General features: G+C 36.2%; 1 protein-coding gene across 14 annotated transcripts in view; it reads right to left on the minus strand.

The window, feature by feature from the left end:
- Ppp1r12b (protein phosphatase 1 regulatory subunit 12B) overlaps window positions 1-20,228 on the minus strand; it is a 235,775-nt gene that overhangs the window by 97,723 nt on the left and 117,824 nt on the right. For 11 of the 14 annotated variants that reach the window (XM_063240119.1, XM_003474831.4, XM_003474830.5 and 8 more), the window contains one exon: window positions 1,717-1,807. In XM_063240119.1, the coding sequence (XP_063096189.1) occupies window positions 1,717-1,807 (91 nt within the window). Of the gene's footprint in view, window positions 1-1,716; window positions 1,808-6,167; window positions 6,208-10,164; window positions 10,614-18,752; window positions 18,894-20,228 lie in introns of those variants that run through there. The other 3 variants (XR_010044527.1, XM_063240124.1, XM_013157930.3) reach the window with 3 other exon arrangements.

The following is a 20,228-nucleotide window of genomic DNA, read 5'->3' on the forward strand; positions in this document are numbered from 1 at the left end:
ATGTAAATGCCACTGAACTATATACCTAAAATGGTTAGATTGGTAAATTGTGTTAGGTATAATTACAACAAAGTCAAAAAAAAAATATGGCTAGTCTCGGTCCTTATATAGGACACAACTGATTAAGGGAAATAGGCAAAAAATCATCAAGGAAAAAAGAAGTAGAAAAGGGAAGCACAGTGGGACACACCTATAATAACACTATTCTAAGAGGCTGAGGCAAGAGGGTCATAAGTTTGAGCCCAACCTGGGCAACTTAGAGACTTAGTGAGACCCTGTTTCAAAATAAAGTGAGAAACAGCTGGGGGTCGTTCAGAATGAAGCTTCTGGGTGCAAATCTCAATACTCTCCCCCCAAAGGGGCTGCTATGGCACAAGAGAATACTCGTCCACTTTAGGAAGGTCAGGGAAGACTCTCACAGATATACAGCTGCCATATAGTACATAATGTTCCTTTTTCAGTCATCAATTTTCTTACTCGACTCTTAAAATTGTTGAAATAGGCTCATATTCTCTCTCTCTCTCTCTCAAGGGATTTTTCATTTGTTTCTACGCCACTATTATTTTCTGGTTTTCTTTTTACTTCTCTGGTTGCTCCCTTTCACTGTGCTTCATTATTCACGAGGTCATCTTTCTCCATCTCCTTTACTAAGTCATACCCTTGTCTCCATTCTCATTCTAACTTCAGTTCACGCCTTTTCCATTTTCAGCATGGAACAGAACTTTTAACAGCTTCCTAGCAAGTCACAAACACACACCACCTATCACTCAATTCTATGCATGGTGATTTCAACAAAATATAATACAGACTATACCGCATCTTCCTTAAACTGCTTTGATGGCTCCCTTGAAAGGTTCCTTTTTTAAAGAAAGGGCTTCCTTACTGAGATATAACCCACAGAATATAAAATTCACCCTTTAAAAGCATACATTCCCTTGGATTTTAATATATTCAGAGTTATGCAATTATCACTGTTCCTTAAGAACATTTTTATCAGCCCACAAAAAACTCAACACCCATTAGTAGTCATTTCCATTCTTAGTTTTTCTGTCTCCTTGAATTAAACTACTTTCTGTCTCTGGATTTGCTTATTCTGACACAGAAATGGAAGTCATATGATATACAGGGTCTTTTGTGTCTGACTTGTTTCTCTTAGCACGTTTTCTCAAGATTCATCTATGTTGTAATATGCTTTAATGCCAAATAATAGTCCATTATTTTTTGTTTACGAATTCACTAGTAAATAGACATTTGAGTTGTTTCTACTTTTTGGATACTGTAAATAATGCTGTTGTAAACACTATAAACAAGTTTTTATATGAGCATACTTTTCATTTCTCTTACATTTATACGTAAGAGTGTGATGAAGCAAAAGAAAACTATGCTTATTATTTTTAGGAACTGTTTGCCTTCCCTTAGAGGTCTGTAAAGTGTAGGGGGTCGTGGGATTCCCAAAACTCCTCATGCATAAGTGGAACGATCAGTCTTGCTCCAAGTCTAGAGGAACAGTGGTCAGAGTAGACAGACGTAGATACAAATTCAATCAATTCTATGCAGTGTAAGATTTAACATTCTTTTATATGAGAAACCCAACATAAATAAAGAACAAAATAACAGTTTTTAATGCAGTGGCTGAAATAAGATACATTACTATAAATGTGTCTCTAACAAAAAGGCTGATAGACAAAAGACTTAAAAAAAAAATGTCACACTCACTTGAGTGGACCTCCGAGTCTGTCGAGCTTGTCTGGAGCGTGCCTTCCGTAAAGACTCGGCTTCCTCATCCCGTACAGGAGTCAGATAGGACCTGCAGAGAAATCAAAGTAACAGTGGGAGGAAGACCTGTGCTACACATACTTGATGAATGAGAAGGTACTTTCATGTATTAAAGGGATTGCTATACTTTAAGAATGAACAGAGGCAAAGTCAAAATGCAGGAATGCTATCTGCCATCAATATAAACTATAGAAATCAAGACATTATTTATGTAGATTCACGTCATCTGCAAAGGAGAATTTTAGTTCTTTCCCTAACTTTACATTTTTCATTTCATCTGTGTTAATGCTTTGTCTAGAAATTCTAGGTCATGTAGAAAGGGAACAGTGTTAGTAACTCTCCGGGATCTGTTCCTGCATCCAGAAATACTTTCAGCATTATACCATTAAGTATGATGTCTACTGTAAGATTTCCTAGATATCACCCATAGAATTAAAGTAATTCACTTCTGTTATAGTCAGGTTTTCCAAGGAAAAAGATTTAATACAGGACATATAATATACAGATTATTTTATAATATTCACCTAAAGAGTCAAATGTATGAAAGATCTGTCCATATACTACAGACTCAGAGAATCCAAAATCAACAACACCATCTTTCCCTTTAATTCTCTTTCATTGCTGGTGGCAACAGTCTTCAGGTGGGCCTTTCACACCCAGCGCAGTGCTGATTCAGTCCAGCCAGATGTGACAAGTTGACTGCCACTTGTCAATCCAGTGCAACTTCCATTCCTACAGCACACAGGCTAAGAGGATTCTGCAGTTGTTCTTGTTTGTTTTGTAATCATAGTGTATGTTCAACTTTATCTTACGTGTTTTTCCCCCAAATAGATTATTTTTTGTTAATATGGTGAGTCATATTAATTTTTATTAAAAATCTTTATTATATATTTTCAAGACACATAGTAACTTTACACATACATGGGTATAGTGTGGCATTTCAATACATGTATAAAATGCATAATAATCAGATCCAAGTAATGGTATACATATATCACCTCGGTCACGTATCATTTCTTTGTGTGGGGAATGTTCAAAAAGCTCTATACTAGCTATTTTAAGGCACTGGACAAATTCTGAATGATAGAACAATGAATTACTAGAGTAAGTTAAACTTGATTAAGGTTTTATTCTCTCAGTTCTGAGAATCTAACCTAGGGTTATGCAAATGTAAGGCAAGCTTCTGCCACTCAGCTATCCCCCACCCGAGATGTAGATTTTAAAATGTAAATATACTTTTTATGTAGTGTCAGTATTCAGTTTAGGATCTTTTTTTAAAAATTGGTGTATGGGGCTGGGGATTTAGCTCAGCGGCATAAGCACCTGCCTTGCAAGCAGGCAGTCGTGAGTTCGATCCCCGGTACCGATAAAAAGGAAAAAGACAAAAAAAAAAAAAAAAAAATTGGTGTATGTTTGTGATACACAGTATTTACATTTGTTTTGAGAAACTGGCGCACACACATATTGTATGTCCATCATTTTTTATGTCTGTCCCCCTGCTCCTCCACACTCCTCTAGCTTAGGACTTTTATATCCATGCTGGTGAAAGAAAGTGGCCTTATAATTTTCTCTTCTTATAGTACAGTGGTCAGCTTTGTTAAAGATGGTTATATCTATTTCATGGGAAATAGATTCTACTGTTTCTTTTCTGTACGAATATATGTAAGATTTAGGATATTTCCTCCTTAAAAGGTAAGAAAAGTCCCCCCCAAAAAGCCATTTGGTTTAGAGTGTTCTTTGTAGGAAAGTTTTAAATAAAAGATTCAAGTTATTTTTAATGGAATTATGTTTATGTATATTTTCTGTTCTGTCAATATTTGTTTTCTAAGAAACTTTCCATTTCATTTGTTTTTTCAATTAAAAATTGAAATTTTTATGAAATATAAAATTGTTCATGGTACCTTAATTATATATTCTAATTTCTGTAGTAATGGCTACCAATATTTTGGGTCTTGTCTAATACTTTTTTATTAGTACATGTTTGCAGGACATAACAATCATGATTATCATGGAGAGTTGATAAATGTACATGAGACATCTTAATTCTTTCTTTCTTTCTTAAATCCTTTACACACTCCTCCCTCCTTGTTCCTTCTAACTCTTGATTCTCCTCGCATTTGCAAAAGCTCTATTTTTATCATTTTTTCCCTTTCAATTCCTCTCCCCCAAAAATCTCCTTTCCTTCTGTTCCCTCACCCCACCTTCCATTTTATTCCCCAAAGAGCTTTTGTTTATGTAGAAGTATATCTGTTAGTATTCACTTTATTAAAAGTTTAATATCTCATTGTACATGTAACATCAATAACTGTTTCTAAGAAAAACACTTTTTTCCAAAATAAAACATTAAGAAGAGTGACATGCTTTACATTTTTGTCAATTCCCTTTAATGTTGGCTTAGAAGAGAGCTAGATTCTTATATATACTTCTGCAATCAATATGATGTGCTAGCTAAAATATATAAATATCTGGCTTACACAGATATGGAGTACTATGATAGTTTTTTCATATAATTGTGAATAGTCTTTGATACTATACCAAAAACACTAACCAATTGTATTGTGGAATGTAAACAATATTAATAGACTTTTCATATTCTGTTATGTTAATACCCATTGGTCTACACTGCATTTTTAATGTATTTCCTTACCCATCCATGATTTTAGGACGTTATGTCTTCATTAGTCATTTTAAAAATACTACAATACCTGGTTATGGAAAACTTCCCAATATTGACACCTCTCATAATATTTCATATTAAAAATACATCCTTTAATATTGCCTTTGATCTTAGAACTGTCTTTACTGGGAAACTGTCAATACCACTTAGTGACAAGTATACATTTTCTAAAATTTCAACTTTTGCTTGAAAATTTAAATTTCACAATAGACAACAAATACTTGGGAGGCTCACTTTGTTCATTCGCAAGAAAATATCTGTCCAGTACCCCAGTCTAAATAACCACTGCTTGGCCATTAGTCATGGAACACCTTCTCTCCAATTATTCCATGAAAAAGGCTAGTTCCTCTCTTTATCTGGAACTCAAATCACATATGTTAGGACCTATTAGTCACAGTCCACTATGCTTTCTCTGTGTTGTCCATCCTTTTACTGCTCTGAGCTTCATTCTGGGTATTTTCAACTACACAATCTTTCAGTAATATTCTCTTTAGTAGGTCTTTTTATTTGAGTCTTCTTAATACACTGCAGTTCTCAATGAAATCCTTCATCTTATATATTCTTGAACATATTAATCATAATTAAAGTCTATGTGTCTGATAATATCTGAATCTATATTGTCTTTTAAAAAAATTTTAGTAAGTCAATCTTATTTCCTAGCATGTCTGGTAATTTTGGAATTAATATCAGATGCATTTGAGAAAATGTAAGTGATAATTTGTGGCTCTGGAAGATGTCATCTTCCTTCAGAAAGAATATTCTTTTCCTCAAGAAGGTAGGCTAAGGAAGTGGCTTGCACTTGCATCAGAATCACTTAGAAGACTTGTGACAAACTGGTAGGTGAAGGTCTCCTTCAGTAGGTTTGGAGTGGGAATCTAAGAATCTGTGATTCTAATTATATCTCAGCAGATGACGCTGATCTGGAGACCACAATTTGAGAACTTCAATGCTGAGGCAAATGACCTGAATCCATTTTGAGACTATGGTGATTAGAAGATATGCTTCCACTTTTACAGCGTTGGTCTATTTTGGGTAAATCCATAGGGGTCAGTCTTGCAGTGGCCTCAGATGAGTCTGGGGTGCCCACTAGTGCCCTTTTTTCTAAATTCTAACTTTTGTTTCCTCAGTACCATGAGTTGAAAATGAAAATCTTGTCCAATTTTTTAGCCTCACAGCCATTGTTTCACTGACTTCAAGGGGAAATACACAGTTTCTCCAGGTATTTGCAGAGTTTGTCTAAAATAAAATATGAATAATATTTGTTTTATGCCTCAACCAGGCAGTGTCAATTTTCCTTCAAAGCACATTAGGAAGTTGGAATTCTGATGCCTGAAGCTGAATTTGGTAGATTTAAGTCTTAATATATTGCTTTCCTCCAAGAGAACTAAAAAGAGTAAGTCCTCAAACTTGCAAAATGATAGTCCAGATATTGGAAGTGGTGACCAGACTGAGGACTAAGTTTCTATGAAGTTCTGGCTGGGTTACCGGTTACATGTCATTTATAACTGCAAAACATATATACATATATACATATATCACACACACATACACAAAGTATCACTATTATACTTAATTCTTGATGGCTATCTCTTTTTAGCATATATACAGACACCACAATGAGGCCAGGTATGGTGGCACATACTTGTAACCCCAGCACTTGGGAGGCTCAGGAAGGAAGACTGTCATGAATTTGAGGCCTGCCTGGAGTACTTACTGAGTTCAAGGCCAGCTTGCAGTATACAGCGAGATCCTGTCTTAAAAAAAAAAAAAAAAAGCCACACTGAAAGAGCAAGCTTCCAACTCCCTTGCCCTCCCTCTTACTGAAAGAGAGAAACAGCTATAAAAATAAGATCAAGGGCCGGGGATTTAGCTCAGTGGCACAGCGCCTGCCTGGCAAGTGCGAGGTCATGAGTTCGATTCCTGGTACCAAAAATAAAAATGGATAAATAAATAGCATCAAGGGTTTACCTGGCTTGAATTCTTATACTTGAAACCATATATATTTTTAATAGAAAAAAACAGATAAAAAATATGAAATAAAAATCAACTGAAATTCCACATGAGGATAACCCCATTTTTATTTTCCTATATGTAAGTCTAGGTTTTATGTGTATACATGTATGTAGTCATACAGTTTTTAGAATATTTTCTATATTACTTTGTAATGTGTGTCTATTTATAAGGTTTTTACGATTTAGAAAAAATTTCTATAGAAACAAAAGCCAGAAACTCCAGGACTTACATTGTAAATGTTTTTGAGGAAGGAAAAACATGTTCATTTACTTCCCTTTACCTTGATGGTTATTCCAGGGCTCACAGAAGTGATGTACCTAACTTAATGATTGCCTTGAGGTCACACTCCACTCTGTCATTAGAGCTCAGGTTCTTCAACTTTCCAAAAGATAAACCAGATGGCTAGCAAACTATGGTCTTTGAGTCAAATATGGCCTGCTGTATTTTGTAAATAAAGTTTTTATGGAACTACAAATCAGAGTTTATTAAACAGAGATGATATAGACAATTAAGTCTAAAATATTCACTATTTGACTCTTACTAGGGACAAAATGTGGACCTCCACACTACACCAAACTCATATCCAATGTACCTGCTTTTTCTGAGAAGCACTGGTAGCTATCTATGAATCTGAGCTCTAAAGGGTACTGCACTTCTATGAAAAGAAGATATATATAGGCTTATACAACAGAAATTAAAACTTCTAAACCATAAGAAAGCTGTAGCTTCTCATTTTTGCCTTTTGACATCCAAATGAAACTAGGCTACCCCGCATTCAATCCCTCCCACTGGAAAATATAGGAATAAAATGTAAGCCTAGGCTAATATACCCAGTTTATGCAAAAAAAGTATTCAGATCCCAAGGTCCTTTAATTAGCTTATCTATACTCTGGTTTCTCTTCAGATCAAATAATTAATTTACCTGTCTACCATGCTCCCTGAGAACAAGAAACATTTTTCTTTGTATTCACTAGAAAATTGAGATTATGCAATCAGTAGAATACGAATAAAATCTTCTGACAAGTATATTGTACAGAATGAATACACTAGAATAGGGATCAGATTATCTAGTGGCTCTGCCATGGTTCCTCAACTTACTTATTAGATGATTTTGGAAAAATTATTTAAATGCTAGAATCCCAATTTTTTTTACAATGAAGATATTGATATGTATAACAGATAATATAAAGATGTAAAGATTAATAGGACTGTCATGAAGATTAAATGCAAATTCAGGTAAACTACTTAGAACAATATTTGGTTCACAGTTAAGTGCCCATATACCTTGGGAGCTGCTGCTGCCACTAACCCACTACTACACCACCACCCCCATGACCTCTACTCGTACTAGTTATGTTTTCATTACCTCTATAAAAGCTCTTCAGTGGTAACTTAGAAAATGAAGGAAGGCTGGATTTATTACACTATCATTCCCATATAGCATAATAAAAGAGCTCCACTTAATTATTTTTACCAGAAATGGATAACTCATTTGGAAGAGGAATTAATTCCCTTGAAAGCATTCACTATGAAGACTTACAGGGTCACCTAGGTAAAACTACTCAAAGTAGAAGAATGACAGAGAAATAAATGGGATTTCCCAGGAGAAAACAGAGCTTCTTTCCCTAGAATGACAAGAAAACAAATTTTTTTGGCCTGGAATTCAATAGGTGGATGTTGGTTTTTTAAATAGTTTAAAAGGGTTATACCTCAAATCTGCTGAAAAGGGTACTTAAACATGTTCACTCCAAATGGGAAAGAACCAAACTGAATATACATCTTTTATCAATGTCCCTTGTATTTTATTTATTCTATATTATTTATATTGGAATATATAATTATAGGCATAATGGCTACCTTTTTAGCATGTCTTATTTACGATCATCCAGGATGGTCTTTGGACTACGTTCTGCATATAAGAATATACAGGCAAAGATTTTTCAGGTTCTAAAAAAGAACCTCTTTGCAAAGAATTTGGCATAGCACACAGGAGCAGGGAAAAGAGATGAGTAGGTGAAGTGCAAACCTATAGCTAAAGACTATATGACTTCAAGAAATCATGTGATCTAATTCTGAGACTTTGAGTCAGATGAGCCAACCAATGCTAAAGGATGCACTGAAATATCTACCTAAGCTCAAGTCATATACCTAAAGTAACTAAAATCATATTCTCCTAATTCTAGTACAGCTTTTCTTAAATTACATTACAAATTATTTCTTCAACTCAATACCACAGTATGCTAGCTATGTGGATTTATGGAGTGATACATTTCTTCTTCCAAAACTAGGAATAATAGGAATAAATGAATAATGATGTCTTATTTTAAATTTCTCCTAGAATCCTCCTACATTTCTCAAAAGTTACCCATAATGAACACTCTACTTTGGGAAAGGATGGTTTTTACTTTTCCAGAGGTTGGCATCAACATGTAAAAGGGCCATCACAAACACCAGGTATCAAACACCATGAGGTCTGCCCTTCTCCCTTATGCTATACTGGAAATGCACTCCAGGGCCTCATGTATGCTACACAAGTGCTCTTAACCTCTTGGAACTAAAATAAGGGGCAAATTATAGTCTTTAAGGTTTCTTCTAGCTTTGCACCACAGTAAATCCATATTTATGCTATTTTGGACAAAGGATTGTAAAGTCATGTTAAACTGCCTTTCACTGGTCTAGCCAATACAGTTTTCTCAGAATACTCAAAGGTGATTGGTTCCAGGAAATCTTTCCCCAACCAAAATCCATGAATGTTCAAGCCCCTTATATAAAATGATATGGTATTTGCATATAATCTATATAAATCCTCTGATATACTTTAAATTATGTCTATATTATTTAAAATATATAGAATATAAATGTCATGAAAATACCTACATTATTGTTTAGGGAATAACGATAAGAAAAAAATAATATATACATATTCAGCAGAAATACAATTTTTTCCCTGGATATTTTCAGTCCTTGGTTGGTTGAATCCACATATGCAGGACCCATGGATACTAAGGGTCACCTGTACTAAATTTTCTCATTTAACAGATCATTTTCTTTAGCTTTCAGGAGACCTTTGTATGATACAGGAAATGTTATATATCTCCACAGTCCAATAAGGTAGTTACTAGTTAGTCGTGTGTGGCTATTCAGCATTTTAAAATAGGGCTAGTGTGACAGAAGAACTGATCTTTAATTGTATCCAATTTTAATTAAATTTAAATAGCCAACATGGCCAATGAATACGATATTTGATAACAAAGCTCTAGAGGTCCTCAAAATCCAACTAAGAGATATTGTCAGCTCTCTCCTTAAACCTGAAAGCCAGATCCAACTCACACAACATAAACCTAACAGAATGTTGTCAAGATCAGTCTGTTAGCTAGCCAACTTTAAAGGCAATTTATTTAATTTTCTTCTCAAAGTTCTCATTTTTCTTCTGTGCCTCCCAGTGGCAATATTACTATAACATTACAGTTTTATATGTAGTAGTTTCAAGTTTTATGAGATAGTACTGGGGCTCCCACATTTAAGGTATTTATAGACAGAGCAAAAGGGAATAAGCTCACAGCTGCAGCATACTTTAGAGTTACTTTTTTGCTAATTGCAATATTTATACTCCTCTGTCTCCATATGCCTTGCCCATACAACCCCACTTTCCCTCAGTCCCCTTTGACACAGAGAGCTCCAAGAAAACAGACTATTACCTCCTTGTGCAGGCTTGCATAGCAGAATGAAGGTCAAGAGATGTGTGGAGACGAATAGCAAGAAAGGTAAGTGGCTGCTGGGAAAGACTGCAGTCTCAGCACCCGGTCTCCCTTGGAAACTAGAAAAGGCTTGCACTGCCACTGCTACCCAACAAGCCAGAGACAAAGCTTGTAATTTGCTAAGAAGTTGCTCCTAGGAAGGAGGAGGAAAAGGAAGGGGAGGAGAAAAAAAGGAGGAAGGCAAAATCCTAGAGTTTAGCAGAGCCAATGCTGTTAATAGTTCCCAAAATACCATTCCATTAGATGCCTAATTCACACACTGTATCAAACCAATCAATGCTACTTCTCATTTGATAGAGAGGGCAGGGAGAGGATTCCTTCTTTGCAAAAGAAGACAGAGCAAGAGAACTGCAGCATTCTCATTCTGGATACTCTTTCATCTGCCCTTGGGCTACCCTATTTGCTTCATGTACTCAAGTGAGCTGTAAATACCAGCTCAGTGGAGGCTCGGGCCTAGCCAGCTGGCAAATACCAACAGCAGAGAAGAAACAGATTAAAAAGAAACATATGCAATGCAGGGAAATTTTCAGATCTGCTTTAAGTGTGTTAAACCTAGACAGAGGAGTAATCTATAAACACTGCTCAATTTGATGCGCTTTACAGATCAGGAAGATTTCTAGACCTAGTATGCTTCACATATCAAGACATTATCTGACTTCATAGTTTAAGATAACTGCATTCAAATATTAGTGTGTCTTTTTGGCCCGATTCCATACTGAGATCAGTGCTTACGTTTAAGCAAGGAATTAATTATAACTCTAGCAATCAAAATTATTTAAAAATAGAAGAAAAAGAGAAAGAAGAAAGGAGGAAGAAATTTCCTCAGTATTCCTAAGTATTTCCTGAATCCTCTGGACCAGACCAGTTCAGGAAGAGAGAATTCTATCCCTTCCCTGGGGGGCAGGGAGGAGAATTATCTGGGCTCAAAATGTCAACAGTGTTGAGTTTGTGGGCCGTGGGGTCAGCACACTTTTTTCTGTAAAGGATCAGATAATAAAACTTTTAGACTTTACAGATGTGGTGTGCCAAAGCTGTTCTAGATAATACATAAATGAATGGGAAGGCTGTATACTTGCCATGTTACACTGTCACAACTGAGCAGGTGCAAAAGAAACCATATGCTCTGTAAGGCCTGAAACATTAACTTCTCACCTTTTACAGAAAATTTGCTGATCCTTGTTCTAGTCTCTATGTTATACAGCACAAAATTTTTGCTTTAGTGACAATGCAAGTTTGGTATTTCTGTGACCTTTGCTAAAGATAAGTACTACATCATCTTGAATTTTTTTCCATCGGATCACTGGTTCCATTAAAAATATGCCAGCCTCAAGTGTCAAAGCCAACTTCACAAGTGACAATGTTTTACTTATGTAGGTCACTTTACAATTAGTTCATTGGTCAAAGCAGGTGTTACTGATGCCAAGAATGACAGATCCATGCACCAGGGCCAGTGAAGGCTGCTTTATTTATCCCCATGGGCCATACCAACCTGAACTGTCCTGGCCAACTGTCCTGAATATATTTATCACTGACTACAAAGTAGAGCAAGACAAATCCAGCAACACCACTAATTTTTTTTTCTTAAATAAGAAAAAAATGTGACAGCACATATGGTAAAAATGGAAACAACCTAAATCTCAAACAATGGAAGAATGGTTAAATATATTATGGAGTATCCATGTAGTAAAAGACACAGATATTAAAAGATAAATGACAAAATACTCACATATACTATGTAATTGGAAAATATTTGTATCAGAAATAAATAACAAACTCAAATCACCTTTAAAGAAAACACCAATAATCCAATCCCCCCAAAACAAAAAACAAAAACAAAGAGGACACCAAAGCTTACAAATGAAAGAAAATAGTTTTACCAGCATCAAGAAATTGCAAATTAAACAAGAAATTTCTCTCAGATTGGAAAAAAATTTTTAAAAAATCTTAAGATTATTGTAAAGTACTAGCAACTCTCATACATTACTGATGAAAATAAATAAAAAAGAGCAATATGTACTCATACTGTATACCCAGAAATTTGTTTGGGAATAAGTATTCTTTAAAAACACAGGGGCTGGGGATTTTGCTCAGCGGCATAAGCGCCTTCCTTGCAAGTGTGCGGTCGTGAGTTCGATCCCCAGTACCGATAAAAAACGAAAAAACACACACACACATTATACAAAGAAGTATACACAAGAATGTATACAGCACTATTACTGGTTTATTATTATTAACATTAACCAAAAAACTTCATTGTTTAATGACACAGGAAGAAGCAAAACAAACTATGGTATAATCGCACATGGGCTAAAAGCATTATTTATGCACATAAATAATAAAAATATTTAAAAGTAGGATACAGGTATACATAAATTAAGTAACAGTGACAGTAATAATAGTGTAACAATGATAATACCAAATTCAGGATGGTGATTATCTCTAGGAAAGAGTCAAGAGGTGAGAGTATGGAGAGATACACAGAAGAATCTATTCTTAATATTTTATTTGAAGAACTGGCAAAATGTTGAGATTTGATCAAGTCAAAAGATAAGGTGTTTAAAATGTTAAATCATTTGTTTGGTTGTTTATTCGTGGGGATTGGACCTAGAGCCTTCCCTTTAAGCATTATCCCCAGTCCGTTTTTAGTTTAATTTTGAGAAAGGGTCTTGTAAAGTTGCCCAGGTTGGACTTCAAGTTGTGATCCTCCTGGCACAGCCCCCAGAGTGTTGGGACTATAAGTGTGCACCATCATGGCCAGCTGTGTTATAATTTTTAAAAGAAAAATCAAGCTTGACATGGCTTATTACAAACTTTTACCTTTACTTTCTTTTTTTTTTTTTTTTTTTTTGTCTTTTTCCTTTTTATCGGTACTGGGGATCGAACTCACGACTGCCTGCTTTCAAGGCAGGCGCTTATGCCGCTGAGCCCCACCTTTGAAATCATCCCAGCTTGAGATGGATCAAATTCCTTAATTAAAACAAGTCTAGGGAGGAGAGAATAGTTGACATGTATAAGGTTGCAATTGCATGGGAAGATAACTTCTATTCTGCATCATAGTAGAATAAACATGGTTCAAAATCATTAACTGAGTATTTCAGAACAGCTAGTAGAACAGATGCATCATTTACCCTGATCTAATGGTCACGTTATATACCTATATGGAAGTATCACCCGATAGCCCATATATATGTACAATTATTATATGTTAATTAAAAGTTTTTAAAAGGTAAATAAAAGACTCAGTGAACTTTTCAAAAAGTAAATTTCCTAAAGTAAGTAATTTTCTGAGGTATTTACATGCATTTGTCCTTTTTATTATACAGAAATAAGAATTCTGACAAATGCCAGCAATGTTGTGAATTCTACTCTCACAATTGAGATACAGAAGAGTTCTACCATCCCCCAAATTCTCTCATGTCATAATGTAGTTATCACTCCCTAGCCTAATGAAATACTTTAATTATACAAAGACTTTTAAACACACACTGACTTTTTCATTTACACAGAAAAGTAATATGCAATCTAACAACTGCCTTAGTCAATTAAATGTCAGTCACTATGCTAAACTGTAGATTATAACACAAAAGATGGAGGCTTAAAATCTTAAGAAATGAAATTCTTTGTAGTCTGTCCACTGTTATTAAGAAGTTCTAGGAAAGTGGGAATTCTGTTATTATACCACTACTTTTGGGCACTATGCCTAGCCTAGAGGAGGTGCTCTAAAACAGTCACCAAAATGAATCAAAGTTTATGGATGAAATTCCTAATCTGAGTTTTTTGTTTTGTCTTAGGGTTGGTCCCAATTTCCTATTCACTCACTTATTTGCTGTGTTTTAAGTTTAGTCAGTTATGTAAATTGCTCATTCATTTTATTCATTCTATTCAGCCATTCTGTCTTACTGATTGACCCATTCCTGACACTGTGTATAAAAATGAAGACAGCTGGCTCTCATGCAGGATTTTATAGGGGACATGGTCATATTAACTACTGATAAAGTTTTAAACAAAAACAAATCATGGTGCTAAAAGAGGACATCTGATACTTCATGAGGGAATAAGGAATAAAATGTCACAAGGGAAATGATCTGGGGAATATGTAAAAGGAAGAGGTTTTCTAGAAAATGGTGGGGGACAACAGTACATGGAGTGCCATTCTTGAATTTCAAGGGAAGTCAGGGACTTATCTGATCTTCAACTAGAAAGAGTCCTTAATGCAGCACCCAATGCAGAGGTGGGCTGGTGGCATGGGGGAGGAGATAGCAAGGCCCTGGGTCCAGTAAGGAGAACTGAGTTAAGAGCGGGCAGTGTAGTGGGAAGGAGGGAACCAAAGGATCCTTAAGAATGACAGGACCAAATATGTAATCTATTAACTAGTGATTTCCTACTGTTTATTTTTTCTGAAATTCTGTATAACTTGTACCCTTTTTCTGTTTTTTTTGTTTTTTTTTTCTTTTTCCTCCTTAAATTTAAAAAAAAAAGAATGACAGGACCATGTGGCAGGCGAATAGTGAGCAGGAAAGAAGAAAAAGGTTTCTATTTTGATTTCCAAGTTTCACACCTGGGTGATCAAGACCATTGACAGTTTTTTGTTTTTTTTTTTAAGTACATGAGAACAAACAGACTTTCTTGCCTTTTAAAGGTCAGAGAGAGAGAGAGAGATTTCATTTACTTTGTTTATGGCCCTTTCTAAAGAGGACTTGAAAACCCTTTAAAAAACACATAGCTGCCACAATACCTTTAAACAGTTGAAGAAATAAGAGGGAAAGGAAAACTGTGCCACTAGTGCCCACTGTTGGAGGAGGCACACTAGAAGAAGCCAGGCACAGTTCAAAGCTCAAAGCCTTTCCCACGTGCTGTAATGAAGCAGGGAAGTCAGGTCTGGGAGCAGAGACCTGAGTGACAGCTGAGGCAACTGGAGTAGACAGGGTCAGTTAGGGAGAATCCGGGAGGAGAAATGAAGGTCACTTATGGGACAATATTAAGATGTTACAGAGGAAAATGGCTAAAAGGGACACAAAGAAGGAGCATTCACGAAAGACAGGAGTGAGCCAGGAAATACCACAGAGGTCACAATCAAATAAAAACCTAAGAAAGCATAGTGAACATTAGAGTGCTGCTCAGGGCTGAGGGTAAAAGATGACCATGCAATTTGATAATGAGGAATTTTACAGGGCCCTTGGCCAGAGCAATTTCACTGGATTGGCAGATAGGACAGAATTTCCATTTTAATAGTTAAAGAGTGAATAGGAGGTCAGGAAGGGGATATAGTAAAATTAAAGGACTTTTTCAAGTCTGATGGCAAAGAGTAGTTATAATAACCCCAGGGGGCAGTGTAAGGCCAAAGGTAAACCCTATTAAGATGGCAAAGACAAGCACCTGTCAAGGACAAATAAAATCTTTGCACAGGTATATTTTTGTTGTAGATTATAGCTAAGCTTGCAGTTCTGCTTTCCTTTATTTATGAATTTTGTGTGCTGTGTCCTTTCTTTTCAACATGATCAGTTTAATAAGGAATTTAGTTCTTGAAGGATCCTTGAGCTATTACTGTATTTATAGGTCAATGATAAGTATGCACCAGTGTACAAAGTCTGTAAATCACATTTTCCTCCTTTTCAGATTAGAAGATTAAAATTTCCTAACAGGAAATAAAAGAGCTGGGTCAGTATACTGCCCAGAATTATCTAAGAGACTCTGAGGAAGAAGAAAAGGCACTGTTTATAAAAAAAGAATCAGAAACGATCATTCAGGTAATTGCTGTCAGCTAATTCCAACTTTTAAATCCTTCTTAAAATAGAAATGCAACTACTCAATACACTGGAGCTTTCCCAAAGATAAACTTCCTATACCCAGCACTGGCCAAGTCAGGAGATCTAAAGACAATTTCTCATTTGATTCTCAAAACTCATAATACTCAAATTTTAGACAGGATAGAAAGTTTACAACTTGCTTCATTTTCAAAAAGATCTCTCTCCAAATATTCATTTGTAGACCTTCTATGTCCTCTTCAAAGACAGATCAAGAGATTTTAAACATTGTGCTCACACATACTGCCAAGAATGGTTCAGCTAAGATTGAGCTCTTCCTTGGGTACATGTGCTTAGTGCTGTGGAAGAGCAGAAATGATTGTGGGAATCTCACAGACTTGATTTTGAACACTGGCTTTCTTATCAGCAATTCTGTGACACAGGGAGGTTCTTTAATCTGTCTGAACCTCAATTTTATTACATGTTTATTATGCTTATTAATATGAAACTCTTGACATAATATACTTTAAATAATAAACTTTTGAAATTGTTAATTCTCTTATCCTGTTTAAGCCTTTCATACACTTGAAAGCTGACTCAAATCCTACTTCTCCTGGCTCTATGAAGCCCATCTAGCCTCTTCTCCTATATCAGTCACTGTCTTCTCTGAACTCCTAATAGTCTACCTAAATACCAGTTTGCACTCAAGAATATATATTCCTTGTTGTATACTCGTTGTTTATTACGTGTGTATTCGATACCCTTGATCTTGAGGGTGCAGCAGCTTACAAGCTTTGCTGGAAGAATTCTGCCTGCAACCCAGGGAGCTTTTTTTATCCTATGCTTGCTGTTCTGTTGTGAAAAAGCACCAGAGGGGAGGTCCACAAAGGGCTTCCATATGCCCGAAAATATCTGCACTTCCCATATTAAAAGCACTTAGAAATGGAATGAGGGAGATATGCTCATCTGAAAACTGATCCAAACAGAAAAACGCTTTTGGGAGCAAACAGAACCAAACAGATCCACTGACATTCCTCTGCTGCCATCTTATGGACATAGAGGACGGCTGTACAGGGCTTGTTTTCATTTGGGAAGCAATTTTACTCAAACATGTACACATCACCTACATCTTAGGCTCCTTGGTGTGAAAACCCAATAAAAAAAGCAGGCTCACGATGTAGTAATGATGAATAAAAATGTACTATATAATTTAGTTAAACCTGCGCCAAGAACAGGGCTGTAAAAGAACACTGAGGGGAGAATCCTGGTTTAGTTTGGGGCCAGTGGAGCAAGGTTCAATTTGTGGTGTTCTTACAGTATAACTCTTGTTAACCAGCAAAGCTGAAAACAGGCCATTCCCACAAAAAAAAAAAAAAAAAAAAAGTCCCACATGGGTAAAAGGAGGAAGACCTTGCAGGTAAGACAGGTTGGGTAAATGTCCAAGTTTTCTACCTGGGTAAAGCCATGCAATTACAAAGACACAACACACAGGAAGTAGGAAAAAAGATACAGGATGACAGAACAGCATTGTTCTAATAAAATGAATTCAAAGAGTGGTTACAGGGACTCCCATGCACCGATAATCCAGAGGCGGTGGTGGCTGAGACATGAGGATGAAAGTTTGAGGCCAACACAGCAACATAACAAGATCCCCTGGGGCAACATACCAAGATCCTCTCTCAACAAACAAACAAAATAAACAAAAACAGTCTAAGAGTAGTCTCTCCATAGGACTAAAATGACGAACCATCAGCAGGATTTTCTAGACTGCCTGGCTCAGTGTGATTTTGAATTGTGATCAAAAACTGCTGATAGATTAAGATTTAATATGATTTTATATAGGTTCTCCACAGACCTCACCGACTAGCTTCTTCACTGTATTTTATAATTTTTGGTCAAAGGTCAATTTAATTTGTAATCTGGCCTTCTCCTCTGCAATAACACAAAACACCCAATGTTTTCTCCTTTAAAGTACACATCATATAATATTTAACATAAGAAGAATACAACCAACACTTGTGTATTATCACTATATAATTTAAGAATAATAGTACCAATACCAATTTCCTCTTAAAGAGAATTTTCTAGGACCCAGGGTTTAACTTAGCAGCATAAGTGCTTGCCCTGGCAAGAGCAAGGTTGTGGGTTTGATCCTCAGTACCAAAAAAAAAAAAAAGAGAGAGAAAGAGAATTTTCCTACTTCTTTTATATTTAATTATCCTCTGCTATTCTAATCTCTTGTGTTTGATCATCAGACCAATGCCTAAATTAGGAAAATGAAGAAACACAAGAAAAGCTTCCTGGTGATTATTCTGAACACTATGCTTGCTGCTTGCTTGTTTGCTTACCGGCTTTCTTTCCTTTCTTTCTTTCTTTCCTTCCTCCCCCCCCCCATCTTTCTTTCTTTCTTTCTTTCTTTTCTTTCTTCCTTCCTTCCTTCCTTCCTTCCTTCCTTTCTTTCTTGCTTTTTCTTTCTTGGTATTCTGAGACAGGGTCTTGCTGTATAGTTCAGGTTGCCCCTGAACTCACTATGTAACCCTGGCTGGCCTTAAATTTGCAGCAATCCTCCCTGCCTCAGCCTCCTGAGTGCTGGGATTACAGGACTGTGCCAATACACCCAGCTTGCATCTTGTTCTTATCACCTGCCTTCTCTGTCTCCAACTAAAGCACCAAAACAATGGAAGAAATCAAGCCAGTCTCCACAGTACCATCAGGAAAAGAAGAGAACAGAGAATAGAAACATGAAGCTACAATATCAAAGCTGTTAAACAAAGAAATTTATACCTGCTGGTTCTACTACTTCCATATTCAGCACTTTCTGACATTTCAACTCTGCATGCCGAGTTAGCCTTCAAAAAGAAAAAGTGCTACTAAACTATGGCAGAGGCTTGCTTCAACTCCTCGGAACTCACAGGTCAACTTCCCACGCACCTGGTTTCCACAAAGAACTCAACTGCCAGATCAAGTTATTTCTGGTGAGGTCAAGGCACTTCAGCCACACCTTGCCACACAACCTGTGCAGCTGCTTTCCCAGAAGGCCCGTACCAGCGGACAGGTGGCTACTTCTCTGGTTGTCATTCCATGGGAAACACTGGAACTCATGTTGTGTGACTGTTAGAAGCAAACTTGTAACATGGGAAACCAAAGTGCTAGATGGGAAAGTGGGGAGGGTGAGTACAGAAAACCTTGATCCCTCCTACGTGTTATTAATACTCTACTCTGAAAAAAGAACCGCTGTATCAGAAGGAGATTAGCTATGAAAACATAGCTGATAAGGGCTTTGACTAGTAGGTGCTGGGTAACTGCTCATTTACTTGAAGTGGCTGGGATAGAACCACCAGAATTTCTGCTACGTCAGAGTTGGGATCTTGTCCTTTCTTCTAAACATACGTGTCCTGAGGAGAGGGAAATTTTTTAAGCTGCCATTTCTGAACCATTATGTGATGTGCTGAATTAGCAACAGAAGTCACAAAAGAGACATTATTAGAATAAAAGGGCTTATATCTTCCTGTATTAACTTTTAGCAGACACCAAGTCTCCCTTCTCAGAACTGTTTCCTCGGACTAACCAATACTATGTTATTTTAAAACAGCTTTATTAACCTATAATTCATATACTACTAAGTGTACCACTGAGTGTTTATTACTAAATTCACAAGTATCAGTTAATACCATAATCAAGTTAATACCACATGTAGTTCAAAGCCAGCCTGACCTACATAGGGAGACCCTGTCTTACAAAACAAAACACCCAAAAACAACAACAAAAGAAAACCTATATGCATTAATTTTTCACTTCATGGTTTTTTTAAATACAGATCTTTAGCATCAGTCTCACTGGGCAAATAGTGTCATACTGTATTACATTTCAAACAACACCAATTGCAAGATGTGCTATTGATTCATTTACTGCTAAGAAAAAAAAGCAGTGTCAATAAGCGTATCATAACCTTATTGCTTAATGAGTGTTTGTCTGTCTGTAGACAAGGTCTTGCTGTGTAGCTGAACTCACGACGTAGCCTAGGCTGACCTAGAACTTGTGACAATCTTTCTGCTCGCCCTCTTACGTGCTGAGATTATAGACATAAACCACTATGCTCAGAAGTGTAAGAGTTAATAAAAGGTATCTTTTAGACATATTTATCTAGATATATTTAGGGACAACAACCTACATAAATTGAGAAGTAACAATATGAACAGCTATGATCAAATTCACACATGTGCAAGAATGTCAGCTAAGACAAATCCTGATTGTTGAGAT

This window comes from Cavia porcellus, unplaced genomic scaffold (genome assembly GCF_034190915.1).
Source record: "Cavia porcellus strain 051 isolate PalLab524CR breed Dunkin Hartley unplaced genomic scaffold, mCavPor4.1 scaffold_29, whole genome shotgun sequence".
Taxonomy (NCBI): Eukaryota; Metazoa; Chordata; class Mammalia; order Rodentia; family Caviidae; genus Cavia; species Cavia porcellus.